Raw genomic sequence first — 15,167 nt, 5'->3', positions numbered from 1 at the left:
TGGGTCTTCCTTTAGCTGACTGTAACCTCTCCGGCTGAAGCTCGCTGCTGCGCGTGATTCAGCTGCAGACAAGGCCAGACAGGGCTGCTTTTTATACGGACGTACTCACGCATGAGCTGGAGGAAGGGCGAGAGCAGCAAAATCTGAGGCACGCCCACCACTGTTTTGCTTCGGCTAGGCTTCGGCATGTTGGTTGAGAACTCTTCACAGCTCACGAGAAGAGGGGTCGCGGAAACAAAAATAAATAATCCAGAGCTAAAACTGACACATAAAATATATCTTACAGACACCACTGCAATGAGAAGTGGCTGTACTTGATTCAGATGTGCGTACCTCTGAGAAATTAAGTGTAGACTAGGAGTAAGAGATGCAATGAAGTAATGTCGGTATTTATTTTAAAGGAAGTTATACTGTGAAAACAAATTGAACCCAGAAAATCCAAACCCAAGAGATGGTCGGTCGGCTAGCGAAAAACAAAGCCGGTTGACAAATAAACCACAGAAAGACAACCTATTCTAAAATAGAATACACGTTGAGATTAAAAATATTTGTAAAAACGTTGGAGTTGAACAAAATAAATTTTCCCAGAAAACCGCAAAATGCAACTTAAATATGTCCATCTGCATTTTGGCACTTCATTTGAAGGCGAGCAACGGACTCAATCCTCAATACACTACAGATACTCCCACACCACACGCTGGAACGAATGTACACGTATATGCTTATAAATATACATGCATATATATATGCGTTCACAATATGTTTATATAAATTCCATATGCGCGCATATTTACGTGTACGTGTAAGTTCCGTGCAAAGTTCAAGACAGCCAACAACAGAGCGGCATTTCCCTGTTGGCCCCGCTTATGTTGTCGTTTTGTTCAGCACTTTGAAAAGACAATTAAGCCTCTGTATCAGAGCCTTCGGAAGATGAAGTGGATTTTCTTTCGGCGCCTTCATAAGAAGCCCTGGGGCTCGGGGTTGGGCCCGTCAGCAAAGTCAAATACCCTTTGCCGCCTTCACACGTCAGTACTGCTCCCCCTATCTCGCCTGGCTTCACTTTCGAGACTCCAAGCAGCTCTTTCATCATACGTGGATGCGTGACAAGAGCACCGGAAAAGAAGTTTTGAGCCTTGCATAACGTGAAAAGAAGCACATCTTTGCGGAGCTTCAGCACTTCTGCAGGTTCCCTAGGCAAAGGCGTCTGTGGAGGGGGAATAGGTCTTCCTTGTAACGGTTCCTGTATGCGCTGGCTTGTATCCCTGAGAGACTTCCCCCCTATGGTGACGGGCCAGGGATCCGCGTCGCCCACAGTAAAAGGATTACTGCCACTGCTGCTGCCACTACCAGTGCTGGTGCTGCTGGTGGTGCTTGTCCGTACAGCTGCAGCACCGCCTTGTTTAAGTATAGCTCGAAGGTCATCTGCCGCATAGGGCAGCCACCACGCATCTTGTGGAGGTACCAAGGTGAAGTCCACAGCGGTGCTGGGTAGATTGCCCTTTGCATTCAAATCCACAAGTTTCGTTTGCAGCGCACCCACTTCGGTTCCTGCATTCTCCGCCGTTCTCATTTCTTCCCTGAGCATAGGGTCAGCCTGCCATGTTACCCTCGTTTCCTTTGTCACCGATTCTTTTGGACCTTTGCACAAAAACCACTTACCCGAGGCGGCAGTTGCGTAACTGGCTGTTTGTAGAGCGGAGGTGAGAGGAGAGGATACGAAAGCATCCAAACAAAAGGAAGGCTGTGGGCGTTTCAACGCCTCCATTTCACACTGATGTATTTGATGTATTAAGTGGTAGAACTTCACATCGACTCTTTTTGCTTTGGCTTCGCCTTCTGCTGTCAACGGGACGTCAGTTTCGGAGACACCAGTCTCGCGCCTACGCCCTGCGTTTACAATCGGACATATATAATTCAGAACTTGAAGGTAAGCAAATAAATGAGAATATATTTTTGTTTTTCTGTATATATAGGTGACGCATGCATGGATCTTTATTCGACATGCGTGCAAACGACAGCCACATATGTTTAACCGGACCTCTGGACAAGGAAATAAATAAATGTATACTTATCTAGAGATGTAATGTGTACATATATACTTGTATTTACGTACGTGTGGCCACTGTATACATTCTTGTGAGTTTGTACAAAAGTACACGTGCATCACGATGCTGCTAGCATATCTGTATCACACTTTGGAACCTAAGCATATACATGCCTATATATATCTTTTTAATACATATGCAAGTGTATGATATTCAGGGAAAGAGTATGAGAGAACTCACCGAAACGGAGGAGTCTTCCGGGCACTCCCACTTTGGCTGTCTGTGCACTGGCCAGAAAGAGGAGCAATTTTGTTGGGCTTTTGCTACCAAACCGCCCTTTCGTATACCAGTCGCATATTTGCGTTGCCAGGGGTTTCATGCGTTCTGAAATAGAAGTTCCCTGGGGGGTGAAGATGGCTCGAAGAGTTTGAAGAACGCCTGTCTCTGCAGGCGCTGCTGCGGCTCCTGCAACCTCTACAGCTTGTGACTTCGCGAAAGTTTCTTCTTCGGCTTGGAGTAGGTACTTGCGCGGCTGCTCTTCTTCAGGTGCTTGCGGTGGCTGCGGAGGCTGCTCGGTTGACTCAACGGGCCACTGCATAATATCCGATCGCCGTTTTGTGCTGGAAGAGGACCCTTTACGCTTCCTTTGCGAACCCCGTCTCTGAGTTTCTTCTCCACCCACTGCATATTCGGGACTTTGCAATTCTTCCTCGGAGGAGGCCGGACTCAAGATACTACGGGGGGGCCTCTCCCGACGTGCAGCCGCCATTTGAGCGGCCGGCAGCAACCATTCTTTATGCTCACCCACCGGCCCGAGCAAGAAAACCGGTAGGCAAACAAAAGCAAAAAATAAAACAGATCGCCCAGACGGCCGATAGAGGCGCAGTGGTGCCTGGGTTAAAGCGACAGAAAACGCCGAGGGAGCCATATTGCCCCGAAGAGCGAAACAAGACAAGAAAAAGGATAAAAGAGAGGACAGCGACAACAGTGAGATATTACGAATTCCCTTTCTCTGGTTTGTCCGTCAAAGCCGTGACTGCAACCACAAAACTGCACTCAAACTCGACAGCTGCAAAAAGAAAGCCGAATCGCAGGTCACTTGGCTTGAACCTGAGAACTTCCTGGGAACCGTCAGAAAGAGATATACTTCAAAATAAGAAAAGAGAAAAATATACAGTACATTATAAAAATGTGCTTATCAGTTTGAACCTCAACGAATCCGATGTTCAACAGCCAGGTAATCAAACAGCCAAGGCCCCGGCTCTCGAGTCAGCTTCGGCAGCGACCGGACCACCGGTGCTGTTTCGGATTGCCAAAAAACCACAGAAACTCGGAGTTCAACCCTCTAATATGGATAAATAATTCCAAGTTAATTTAATGAGTAGTTGTGTAGACTCAGACACGCCTTTAGAGGAGGTTTTAACGATTCCTCTGCTCGCCTACCACTCGCGGTGTCACCGCCGACTCGCCACAGCAATGTTGTGCGACAAGAAGGCAAAGACGGCGCAATTTCATATTTTTAAATGCAAAATTATCTTAATTTAATATAGCAAGCTCGAAAACGTTTACACAATTAAATCCTTGAGGGCTTTCGCGAACACAAACACTGCTAGCAGACGGGCTGGATGCAGCCTCGTTTGTCTGAAGTTAGTATTATGCACATTTCGACTTTTGTGGAGCATGGCGGGAATGCGCCAAAATCTACATCTTTAGCAGTTGTCTGGAGTGCTCTTGCTTGCCCAAAAAGGGGTTTGGGTCTTATGCTGGCATGGGTTGCCCTGCAACAGGAGTTGCGGCAAAACTTGCTGCAACACAAAACAGAATCTGTCGTCTCCTCGCCGTAGCAGAAACGACCGCTTGGGCAGCAATGCGCACAGGAGGCTTCGAGTGGAAATTAGGTTATGGCGTTTTTGTCTGAAACGGAACTTCAGAAGTCCTCGTACTCCACTGCAGCTCACAACGGTCCTCCAGTAACGTGGAGGATGCCCCAGCTACCAACAGAACCATTGTGAATTTGAGCAGGAAAATACATAAGAATGAGTATGACTTAAAGATTACATTCGAATACACGCAAAAAAATGCAGAGAGAAATGCGAACACTTTGGAAGCAAAAACCACATTACAAAAACAATAAGGGATGCTCCCTTATATATTGTTCAAAAAGTAAATTTAATTATGAAATATTAAGTCTTTCATCGACGCAGATAACGCCCTGAAAACAACAGAAATTTCCTTGTCTGAAGGAACGAAGAAGTATACCGTTCCTCGGTGGTGGCAACAGGAGTGGCAACTCGTTAAAAGTACTATTATTCTCCTTCACGCAGTAGAGGATGCGTGCCGACCAGGGCTGCTGAAATGCAACCCTTGTTCCCCGTGTACACTCTCCGCTTTGTCCTCTCTTTGGCTCGCTACAGCGACTTCCCTCTTTAGTTGGGGCTATAATTTCGCTGAGTTGGAGAATCTGACGTACGCTTCGCTCCTTCCGTCTCCCTAAACTAATCCCCTCCACAGGAAGTGTGACTACGGGAAAAACAGCAGTGTGCAGCGGTAGATTTGTAGAAATCCTTGTCCTAGCATTACTTGATCTTGGAGGACATCAGAAATTCAAAAAAAAGACGAGGCGACGCATCCGCTGTGCGCAACTACCAGATGTTCACACGCCGGATGTATAAACAACTCGTGGCTTCGCCTTAAGGAACCCAGCGTTCATACACCGCGTGCCTGTACAGGCGTAGAAGAGTATATTTGTAGGTGCTGCTAACGCTTTTCGTCACTCCACTTCTTCAACTTCAGACTGCAGCCCCCTGTAGCTCTACATATACCCAATGACGCTGCATGCAGATATGCGAATTCGCAGGTTTCTTCGTCTGAATCCCTGCTAGCGATTCCCAAGCTTTAGAAATAAGGTAGATGCGGCCACTCTCCAGTCAGTCACCCGCTAATGAACAGGAAAATCTGTTCTATTTTGATGCATCGAGCAAGCGTACGTCTAGTGGTTCAGGTTCAGGTTTTGAGAGTAAGTGTGCACCTCTTGAATAGCAAAGCTGGGCTGTCTGTACACCTGATCCCTACTGCTCATATCTCGAGCCGCCAAAACAAGATACGCATTGATAGGCTTAAAGTTTAGAGGGAAAGCATTGCAAATGCACCGAAGTCTGCCTATTGGAGATCTTCTGGCCTTGCTGCTGCTGCTTCTGCAGCCTCCCTTGCCTGCTGCCGCTGCTGCTCTTGCTGTTTTTGTTGTGAGATACGATCGTATTGCGCTGGCATGCGGAAAGTGGAGGATGCAACGGTTTGGGTGTATATACGACCAACTATGGGGTGGTATACAACTTGCAGTTTCAGTGTTATTTCTCTGCCCCTCAATCCCTTGCCTTTGTCTCGCAGATGATACTTCGCAGGGACATTAGCTAAATCCAGAACTGCTTCGCTTTCGTTTGTTATAATTCTGTCAAATACAACCACTTGGTTTGTCGGGTGCTGTGGACTCTCATACTCCGCAACCACAAACACAAACAGTTGCTTCGCGTTCCACTGAAAAAGACCCCGTAGATCCGCTTTTATGTCGAAAGACAACACGGCCTGGTCTCCCTGAAAAAGAGGCAGCAGAATCGGTCAACATACAATCAGAAAAATATCCATTTACACCATACACTCCGGACAGTCCCTGACTAAGGGGCACAGATAGCGGTAGTTCAGGAAATTATTGCAACCCTACGAATTAATACAAACTCCCCCATCTCTTTTCACCCATTCATAAGGTTTGTGCGAGGCAAGCATCGCATGCAGATGCAGAGGCATCGAAGCGTCAACTGAGCCTGTCGACTCGAATTGCCAACTGCAGCCGCGGTGAAGAATCTGGTGACTCACACTTAAGGCGTAGTTGTATCCAAAGCCGTAGACTTCTCGCGCAGAGACTGAGCCGGAGATGGGGCCAACGAGGAAAAAAGAAGACGCGATGTTTCCAAGTGCCAAAACACCCAAACTGACCATCAGCGAGCAGAAAACCGCATTTGCGCGGTTGAGGTAATTCTCCATCTTCTCCTACGGGTTTATGTCTGCTGGCTTAGCCACAGCAGAAAAAAAAACGGGCGAACCGATAGATGTGCTTTCGCTTCCCGCTCCCAGCGGGTGTCTGCATGTACACCTCAACGCGAGCCAGCACTAACGGAGCATTCTCACACGACCGCCTCACAGGTGAATCGGAGAAGTCCAGGAGGGGACAGAAACGTGAATTAAAATGAGGCGGCAAAACCTATAACGAAACGCGCGTTCTAGGCTATGAGACTTGCATACACTCCATTTCAGTACTGCTCACTGCAGGGCGTGAACTGAGTAGGGTTTCGGCCTCAAGAAGAAGTCGGCTGCTATGACTTTGTCTGGCCTTTGTGGGTTTCGAGCTCTCCTAATTAATTTGAAAATTAGTTACGAGAATACCTCATGTCTGAGTAATGCCCGAAATGAATCTCAAGCAACTGCGGCCGCCGTCTACACTGCAGCGCACCCCACCAAGCCCTCGTCCACAGCGCTCTTCCCGGGCTTCTTTCTGCAAAAGAAAAGGTATTTTCTAGAGTTGTACTGCCTTTTTATGTTCGTGATTGTAATTCTAGGGGAAATTACCTCCCAGTTCGCTTGTACTTGTTCAGCCTCTCTTCCTCTGGCCATCCTATCGTGGGTGCCGCCTCTGCATGCGGCATTTCCTGACTGACCACTCGTTCATGAATATCTTCGCGGCGTCCTTTGTTGAATTGGTGTAGTTCTTTGGCTCTCAAAATTGGTTTATTCTCCCCCTTCTAAAACATAGAGAGGGGCCCCTGCGGGAACTCCTTGCCAAATCTCCGCCGGTCGTTCCAGCAGATCCTCCCACCTCTGCACTGCTCGAGAGCAGCTCCATTTGCTGGACTGTTATTATTGTTAATATTAATTACATTGCAGACAGACGGGCGTTATAGCGGCCCGCTGTTTCATCTGCTTCCTTCTCTAGGAGGTCTCCTTCCCCTGGCCGGCGCGCCCTCCTTCTACACCCGCAGGGTTTTTTGCGAAAATGTCGCACCAAATGAGTAACAAGAAGCTCCAGAAGATTATGACCCAACCGATTGTAAGGCCTAATACACCCCGCACTGGAGCTATCTGCAAAGACTTGTCCAAACATCCCTAGGGAGGCCGTTTTGTGACGAGTCATCAGAGGTGCTTGTTGCCTTTTGATCAGTGGGGCTTTAAACTGCTGCCCCCGTCGGTAGGGCGAACGGCTTTAAAGGCGTTTAATATTTGTGCGTGTTGCTGGTCTTTTCGCTTCTCCTGTGCAGAACCTGATTTTCAGGTTTTTCACAAACAAGAGTCGGGTCCAGCTTTGGTTGTATGAACAGCCAGACTTGCGGATTGAAGGCCGCATCATGGTAGGTATAAATGCTTTAGTACATTATTCAATAAAGCTTTTTGTTATATGTAGAAACCTATCCATTATTGCTTGCATCTTAGACACTATTCATACTGTATGGGTACACTGGGGAAATCTATGATGCACTTCATTCAACCTTCGATAAATATATATATGTATATATTTAGTTATATGCACATTTGAATATACGTATATTATTTGGGTGTTATGCATTCATGCATGCATGCGTAGATTTGTATGGACAATTACAAGTGCTGGGGAACTTCATGAACACAATTTCCGTGGACCCCTCCGGTTCCTTCCGTGGGCATGCGGTGTATAATGGCTTCAATAAGCTGTAGTTTTGCTTATTTGTTTGCTTGCTTTTGCTTGCTTCCTCGCTTCAGGGGTTTGACGAGTACATGAATATGGTATTGGACGATGCAGAGGAAATTCAGTTGAAGAAGAACACGCGTGTTTTTGTTGGAAGGATTTTGCTGAAGGGGGAGAATATTTCTCTAATTATGAGCACGTAAGTACTCACGGTTCATTCGCTCAAGTCGAATTAGGTGTACATACACCCCCGGTCTTTTTTAGCATTGCTCAGATCCAAATAATGTGCAGACACAAACTCCGCTTGTGAAGGCTTTGTGCATGAATCACTGCACGGGATATGCGAGTGCCGTCTGTTTGCAGGGGTAGTACCAACACAGCAGAGTAGATGCAGCAGCAGTAGCTGCATCCCCAGCGTAGGAGACTCTTCAGGGGGAAAGAAGATCTCTTCTTTGATGGTTAGCCTTTCGTTTTGCTGAACAAGTATTTATTGTTTGCAAAACTACTCTTGGGGAGCGTCTGCATTCCACTTGGGTGGGTTGCAGATGTAATGTTTCGTGCATTCTGCATTTGTTTTCTTGCTGGTATGTACAAGCCTGTTCATCATTATGGACGTCTGTACATCGATTAATATCTGTATAAGTATATATTCATCGTACTACGAATTTGTCGGGTGTATGGCTGCTGCCCTCCATCTGCACGAATCGTAGAACTAATCAATGTGGGACAACTCCACATTTGGCTGTCTCTAGCAACTCTCCTTAACTGTATTGTTCTCATTTATACAGCAGTATTGCAGTTTCCTTGAAGTGGCTACGACGTACACGAGAGACGCCTACAGCCTGCTTAGTGGTCCACCAGTGCACCCTTATATATATATATATATATATATATATATATTCATTGCCACAAAAATTGCGATGCATTGTGACTGGAACTTACAAAAATTTGTAAGTTCCAGTCACAATGCATCGCCACTATGAGGGGCAGCCCGTAGCTTTTTATTGTACATACGAGGCCTCAATCAAGGCATTCATAAAGGAGGCGGCAACGCTACAGTATGCTAATAATTGCTGCAAGGCCCCTGAGCCTGAGGTTAAGATGTTACCGACGACTTGCTGGCTGCACTTCGCAAAGGTCTATTCACCTCGAATGTAGGGAAGAACGGGGTATGGTACCCCACTCCTCAAGCAAGCACCGTGGGCCAGCTGTCTGCTACAAATGCCAGCGGAGCAGATACCGTATATTTACTCTTCCGCATCCTAAAAATAGACCTTCTGGGCAAATGTCACTGGAGAACGTGACTGTGAGCATATCAAATGAGAACATTATCCCCCCACCCCAGTTCACAGCAGAGGGGCAGCAGTTTATCGATTCCGCCGAAACGGACACTTGAGCACCGAAATAGCACGCAACCACTCACGAAAAGAAAATAAATGTGAAAAAATAAGCAAATTATGTTCTAAAATACGTCGCTCAGACCCGTCCACGCCGAGGGAAGTGGAGCTTTCGCCCGACTTCCTTGATCATCAAAGCCGCCGTACCATGCAGGTCCGGGGCCTCCCTTCAAGTTCGGCAGGACGCATAACTCATCATCGCGACTTGTGGTGTTGTCTGTCGATGTAGCGGCGAACGTGCAGATCTCCTATAGAAGTGATCCCGTTCGAGTACAGTCGACGTTTGGCCCCACACTTTCCAGCCCCCACCCCCTTTAGCAATGGAACCGCGCATAAGATTCCAGTGGCGAACAGCTCCAAACCAAACACTGCCTTCTGTACTGCTTTTAATTTTCCCCCAAATATTATAGGCAGATCCTGTATTGAAAAGTTGATATTCTCCTGAATAAGGTAAATATATTCTGGATGAGAGATACTGAACCTACTTTGTCTCACACGCCCTCCATCCGTTTGGGCCGCCGACATCCCCACAGGCAAACTTCCGATGCGGACGAAGAGGTGATTCCTTGAAAAAAAGTCACGGAGGAGAAGAACTCGTTCTTTTTCTTGGTTTGGTGTGACTTTTTCGTTTGTCGCGGAGATGTGGGAGGAGGTAATTACCCAGCCTTGGCCGCTCGTGTACTCTCAAAGGCGGAGGCAAGACTCTCTACAGCCGCCAGAGTCCATCTATTTGCAGCCGCACATCACTCCAGAAAAGGACTTTTTCTTCGTTTATTCATATGTGGAGGGAGCTCTGCCCGAACACTAATAGTAGGTTCTCAGGAAGTGGCGGCAGATCCCATGTGGCGCCGCAGATAGGGTAGTACTCGAGATTATTTATTTGAAATAGCTTCTGAAATTGGGGATATGTGGTTTAGTGGTTTGATTCAATTCTGCAGCTGAAGCTACACCTACTTCAGCTGCAGGTCGTTCATCAGTAAGAACACTTCTGTTGCAAGTCCGTGTTCTAGGTACAAGCAGACGAAACCAAGCAGGTGACCACAGCAGAGGAGTTGCTAGTACACACCTGGAGCTCCCACATCAAATCTCTCCCGCATCGGGGAAAAGTCTTTTGTAGTATTGTTCGTTGGCGTGTACGAGCGCCAGTCTCCAACGGGTGCACCACGTCCTCTCAGTATGGGCGCTACATTGCGGCGCTGGTTTCGCTAGACGCCATCATGAAGAGACGGCAGGGGACTTGTAGTTTAGTTGTTCTGAGCCCTTACGCATCGCATCACCAGTGAGGGGCTGAGCGGTTTGTTAGCTGGTCGTGCGGCTCGTCGACTCCATGTAAGGTACTTATGGGTGCAGGCATAGTTCATTTGAACTTCTATGCAAATAAAAAAGCTTAAATGATTAAGAGTCAGCTAGCCAGGGGAAACACAGCAGGCTGCCACTTGCACTGCTGCACGACAGCCGGGACAGCGCGAACATAATTCTGTTGCGCCTTTCCCACCGGAGGAATGCCTGTAGCTTCCTTTATGTGCTAGGATTTGGGGTTTGGAATTTAGGGCTCCCTTAACCCCTTTTATGTAGTCTACGAGTGCTTGTGCCTGTGCATTGATTTCTAGAATTAGCCCTTCCAAGGGTAAATTGCAGGTAGTATTTTGTGCATTTGCTTGTGGGTCATCTCTCTGTTGACCGCTTCGCCTTTGCACTCGAAATTCTTTTCGTCAAAGGCCTTCTTCATGTTTTTGTACTGCGGGTCGTAGAACGGGTCGTTAATGGGGCGGAGAGGGTCATATCGTCTTCTCGCCTCAATTGACTGCAATCTGCAGGAGGAACGAAACGACTATACTCACAGCCATATAAAAACGGCAGATTTCCAGGTCTCTGCGAAACTGTCTAAGAAACGGAGCACTTGCTTACTAACTGTGGTGTCTACCAACAGAGGCACAGAGGTGAAGTACGCATATTCTTTGAAATCAGGGTTATCAATAAGCTGCAAAGGAAAAGTGGTGCTGACTTACCGAACACTTTCGTATAACAGAGCGATCTGGTGACGTTCGTGGGCCGCCCTGGCCAAGAGTTCTGCGTTTTTCTTCATAATCCGCTTGTCACCTGAATGCATTGTCTCGAGATACTTGAGCCAAGTCTGCTTAGTCCATCCCGCTGGATAGTAGTCGAAGGCTCCCCTGCATACCTGAGAAGAGCAGTTCACTGGAAAGCGTAACCCTTCAAAGTAGTGTACCCATACCGCTGATAGACGCCAGTTAACAGATGCAGCAACTTTTTTGCACGGGGTTGAAAGGCTGATTTGCGTGGCTAACCCAATCTGGACGAACGCCGGGCGGAGGAGAGAACTCGAAGGGGCTTTTGCCTGTAATTATTCCAATTTTATCAAGGAATTTGAGTAGGAAAGGGGTCAAGAAAGGACATTCAAAGCAGAACTGGTGCGTGCACTGCCAAAACGCGATATCGGTGGCAACCGCCTCGATATCGGGCCTCAAGACAGAAGATCCAAGCACATGCACAATTCCATTGAAGATCGGAATATCCTGCACGACGAAAATGTCATATGCTTCCAAAGTAAGGGTGCAGTGAACTGACTTGTGTGCACCGTTTATATAAGTTTACTTTGAAACTAATAGCGCACTTTGTGTTTATAAGGACAACCGGTTACAACCAGCAAGCTGGGAATCAAACAAAGGTTGCGCGTACCCATTCGATAACCTGACGACCTTCGATGAATGTTGCCAGATCCCCACAGTGGTCCGGATACTCTTCGTAGGGATCTTCTTCCTCCGCCTTTCCCCCTTTATTCCCAGATGCCTTCGCCTCCGGTTTGGATCCTTTTTCCTCCGAAGGCTTCCCAGCCCTTTCTCCAGGTTCCCTTCCTCCAGTGGCTTCAGGTTTCGCAGCCTCCCTAGCGGATGGCCGCTCGCCAAGTCGACGAGGCGGCACAACGGTTCTGTGACTTGGGTCCAACTCTGGACTGTCACGTGGAAGTCTTGGAAGGATTCCATGTATAGCGTTCTGGAATTCTGCAAACCAGCAGGGACACCTCAGGAAGCATTTGTAACTATGAGCTCACGGAAGTAAAGGAAGGCATGCTTGAAGCAAAGGCAACAGAATCGCTTGGCTGACCACTGTCTTCCGAGTCGAACATGAAATATTCTGGCTGCAGTACACCCAAACGAAGGTTTTCTCCCCCATCGGAATCGTTGTCCAAGAATTCTCTTATGTTATTGCCGCCGTCGCCGTATTGGAGCGCCCCTGCTGCTTCAGTTCTCGGTGCTGTTCCTAAGAAGTCAGAAGAGCAGTGGCCGAGTGGGCATGAACCCTCTTCTTCTAAAAGTTCTTCGGCCTCCTCAGTAGCAAATTCCGACCCTCGAAATGCCCTGCCTCTGCTGCTGCTAATTTCGCCCCTCGAATTCTGCCCGGAAAAGGCCGTTGTTATTCCAACGGGGGACTCCGGCGCGATTGTGCTGGTTTGCGCGCTTTCTAGCTGATTTTCCTCAGATGCCGCAGGATTTGAACGCCGGCGTCGTGAAGAAACAGTTTCTCCACTCTGCCTGGGACTTCGCGTCGCTCTTCCAGACCCAGAGGGTTTGGGAGGGCTTTGTTCGGAACTCTCGCCCGATGCAGATGACTTTGCTGCATCCTCCTCTTCGCCAGCGGGAAAACGCACTTCTCTTTGCACCCCATCTTGAGCCGAAGACGTTGGGCCTGCAGCAGTAGCTACTGCAGTTATACTGCGCCGATCCCTGCGAGCGGTTGGCACTACATCCGCATCTCCGTGTGTCGCGGCGGCTTTTGAAGCGGTGGAGAGGGAGGAGACACCAGCTGTAGAAGGGAAGGTTGTAAACGAAGGATCATCGCTTCCTGAGGCCCTACCTGGAACCGGTGTTCGTGTTGCAACAGTGGATGCCTCGTTAACCAATGCAGATGCATTCGGTCGACTCATATTTCTCGGTTTTCGCACGACCGAAGTGGCTGTATGCTCTGACTCAGTATAGCCACCTGTAGATCTTAAATCTGGCGGTGGGGTTGTCAGCTGCGTACTCAGGTACGTAGCTGAGTCATCAGTTGTTGCCATTGGGCTTCTTTGCGGCCTTCTGCTTGTTGCCAAGCGATTGCCAGATGATACTGTAGCAGGTCGTGTTTGCCTGTTTATGGCGCCATCTTCTCCTAAGGCCGGTGTTGTAGATCTTGTTCGTTTGCTTGTGATGGCAGAATCCTCACCTGCTGGGGTTGTAGTTGGTCTTGTTAGTGTGCTTGTGACCGGCTTTTCATCCAGTGCATAAGTGGTAGGTTGCCTTCTTCCACTGGTGACAGAACCGTCGTCTGGAGCGGTAGTCGTACTCCTTGTTCTAGGGTTCGTAAGGGCGTCGGCATCTGGTGTCGCTCTTTCGGCTTTGGCTCGGTGACTCCTGGTCGAGGCTTCATCTGTCTGCGTAGTCGTGGGCCTAACCCTGCTGTTTGTTGGAGAGCTTTCATTTGACGGGGTTGTTGTTAGCCTTGGTCTTCTGCTTGTGACAGAGTCCCTATCTGATGCTATTGACGTAGGCCTTGTTCTCCTGGTTGTTACAGAGTCCTCATCTGTTGTCGGAGGCCTCGTTCTCCCGGTTGCCACAGAAGCCGCTTCCGTTGTCGTAGGCCTTGTTCTTCTGGTTGTCACAGAGTCCTCATCTGTTGTCGTAGGCCTTGTTCTCCTCGTTGTCACAGAGTCCCCTTCGTTTATCGTGGATGTTGTTCTCCCGGTTGTTACAGAGTCCGCCTCCGTTGTCGTAGACCTTGTTTCTCTGGTTGTCACAGAGTCCTCTTCCCTTGCCATAGGTCGTGTTCTTCTGGTTGTCACAGATTCTTCATCTGTTGTCGTAGGTCTTGTTCGTCTAGTTCTCACAGCGTCCTCTTCCGTTGTCGTAGGCCTTGTTCTTCTGGTTGTCACAGATTCTTCATCTGTTGTTGTCGGCTTTGTTCTTCTCGTCACAGATTCTTCATCTGTTGTTGTTTGGCGTGTTCTGATTGTCGCAGAGTCCTCTTCCGTTGGTGTAGGCCTTGCTCTTCTGGTTGTCACAGAGTCCTCTTCCGTTGTCGTAGGTCTTGTCCTCCTCGTTGTCACAGAGTCCGCCTCCGTTGTCGTAGGCCGTGCTCTCCTCGTTGTCACAGAGTCCTCTTCCGTTGTTGTAGGTCGTGTTCTTCTGCCTGTCACAGAGTCCGCGTCCGTTGTTGTAGGTCGTGTTCTCCTCGTCACAGTGTCCCCTTCCGTTGTCGTAGGTCTCGTTCTCCTCGTTGTCACAGAGTCCGCCTCCGTTGTCGTAGACCTTGTTCGTCTGGTTGTCACAGAGTCCTCTTCCGTTGTTGTAGGTCGTGTTCTTCTGGTTGTCACAGAGTCCGCTTCCGTTGTTGTAGGTCGTGTTCTCCTCGTCACAGAGTCCTCTTCTGTTGTCGTAGGTCTTGTTCTCCTCGTTGTCACAGAGTCCTCTTCCGTTGTCGTAGACCTTGTTCTCCTCGTTGTCACAGAGTCCTCTTCCGTTGTCGTAGGTCTCGTTCTCCTGGTTGTCACAGAGTCCTCTTCCGTTGTCGTAGACCTTGTTTTTCTGGTTGTCATAGAGTCCTCATCTGTCGTCGTAGGTCGTGTTCTCCTGGTTGTCACAGATTCTTCATCTGTTGTCGTAGGTCTCGTTCTCCTCGTTGTCATGGAGTCCTCTTCCTTTGTCGTAGATCGTGTTCTCCTGGTTGTCACAGATTCTTCATCTGTTGTCGTAGGTCTCGTTCTCCTCGTTGTCACAGAGTCCTCTTCCTTTGTCGTAGATCGTGTTCTCCTGGTTGTCACAGATTCTTCATCTGTTGCCGCAGGTCTTGTTCTTCTGGTTGTCACAGAGTCCTCTTCCGTTGGTGTAGGCCTTGTTCTCCTCGTTGTCACCGAGTCCTCTTCCGTTGTTGTAGGCCGTGCTCTCCTCGTTGTCACAGAGTCCTCTTCCGTTGTTGTAGGTCGTGTTCTTCTGGTTGTCACAGAGTCCGCTTCCGTTG

At 48.4% G+C, this 15,167-nt stretch overlaps 5 protein-coding genes across 5 annotated transcripts; 2 read left to right on the top strand and 3 right to left on the bottom strand.

Annotated features, from left to right (window-relative positions):
- Positions 1-901: 901 nt before the first annotated feature.
- On the bottom strand, positions 902-2,973 carry EAH_00038520 (hypothetical protein, conserved; the record flags this gene model as incomplete). Its single annotated transcript, XM_013391963.1, has 2 exons — positions 902-1,880; positions 2,393-2,973. 2 exons carry the CDS (start codon positions 2,971-2,973, stop codon positions 902-904), a joined length of 1,560 nt encoding a protein of 519 aa, XP_013247417.1.
- Positions 2,974-5,204: 2,231 nt separating this feature from the next.
- EAH_00038510 (signal peptidase subunit, putative) lies at positions 5,205-6,710 on the bottom strand (the record flags this gene model as incomplete). The annotated part of the gene is made up of 4 exons (XM_013391962.1): positions 5,205-5,636; positions 5,916-6,030; positions 6,483-6,538; positions 6,666-6,710. The coding sequence occupies 4 exons, from the start codon at positions 6,708-6,710 to the stop codon at positions 5,205-5,207; spliced, it is 648 nt and encodes a 215-aa protein (XP_013247416.1).
- Positions 6,711-7,089: 379 nt separating this feature from the next.
- EAH_00038500 (small nuclear ribonucleoprotein E, putative) lies at positions 7,090-8,143 on the top strand (the record flags this gene model as incomplete). The annotated part of the gene is made up of 4 exons (XM_013391961.1): positions 7,090-7,143; positions 7,352-7,441; positions 7,830-7,954; positions 8,119-8,143. The coding sequence occupies 4 exons, from the start codon at positions 7,090-7,092 to the stop codon at positions 8,141-8,143; spliced, it is 294 nt and encodes a 97-aa protein (XP_013247415.1).
- A 2,621-nt stretch (positions 8,144-10,764) lies between these two features.
- EAH_00038490 (hypothetical protein) lies at positions 10,765-13,230 on the bottom strand (the record flags this gene model as incomplete). The annotated part of the gene is made up of 5 exons (XM_013391960.1): positions 10,765-10,963; positions 11,162-11,334; positions 11,462-11,689; positions 11,853-12,175; positions 12,279-13,230. 5 exons carry the CDS (start codon positions 13,228-13,230, stop codon positions 10,765-10,767), a joined length of 1,875 nt encoding a protein of 624 aa, XP_013247414.1.
- A 130-nt stretch (positions 13,231-13,360) lies between these two features.
- Positions 13,361-15,153, top strand: EAH_00038480 (hypothetical protein; the record flags this gene model as incomplete). The annotated part of the gene is made up of 2 exons (XM_013391959.1): positions 13,361-13,403; positions 13,674-15,153. Coding segments are annotated over 2 exons (1,523 nt in total), but the record flags the coding sequence as incomplete, so codon positions are not given.
- Positions 15,154-15,167: the final 14 nt, after the last annotated feature.

This window comes from Eimeria acervulina, genomic scaffold (genome assembly GCF_000499425.1).
Source record: "Eimeria acervulina Houghton genomic scaffold, Eah_scaff437, whole genome shotgun sequence".
Lineage (NCBI taxonomy): Eukaryota > Apicomplexa > Conoidasida > Eucoccidiorida > Eimeriidae > Eimeria > Eimeria acervulina.
The sequence above is the reverse complement of the archived record's forward strand: the minus strand, read 5'-3'. Positions and strand labels throughout refer to the sequence as shown.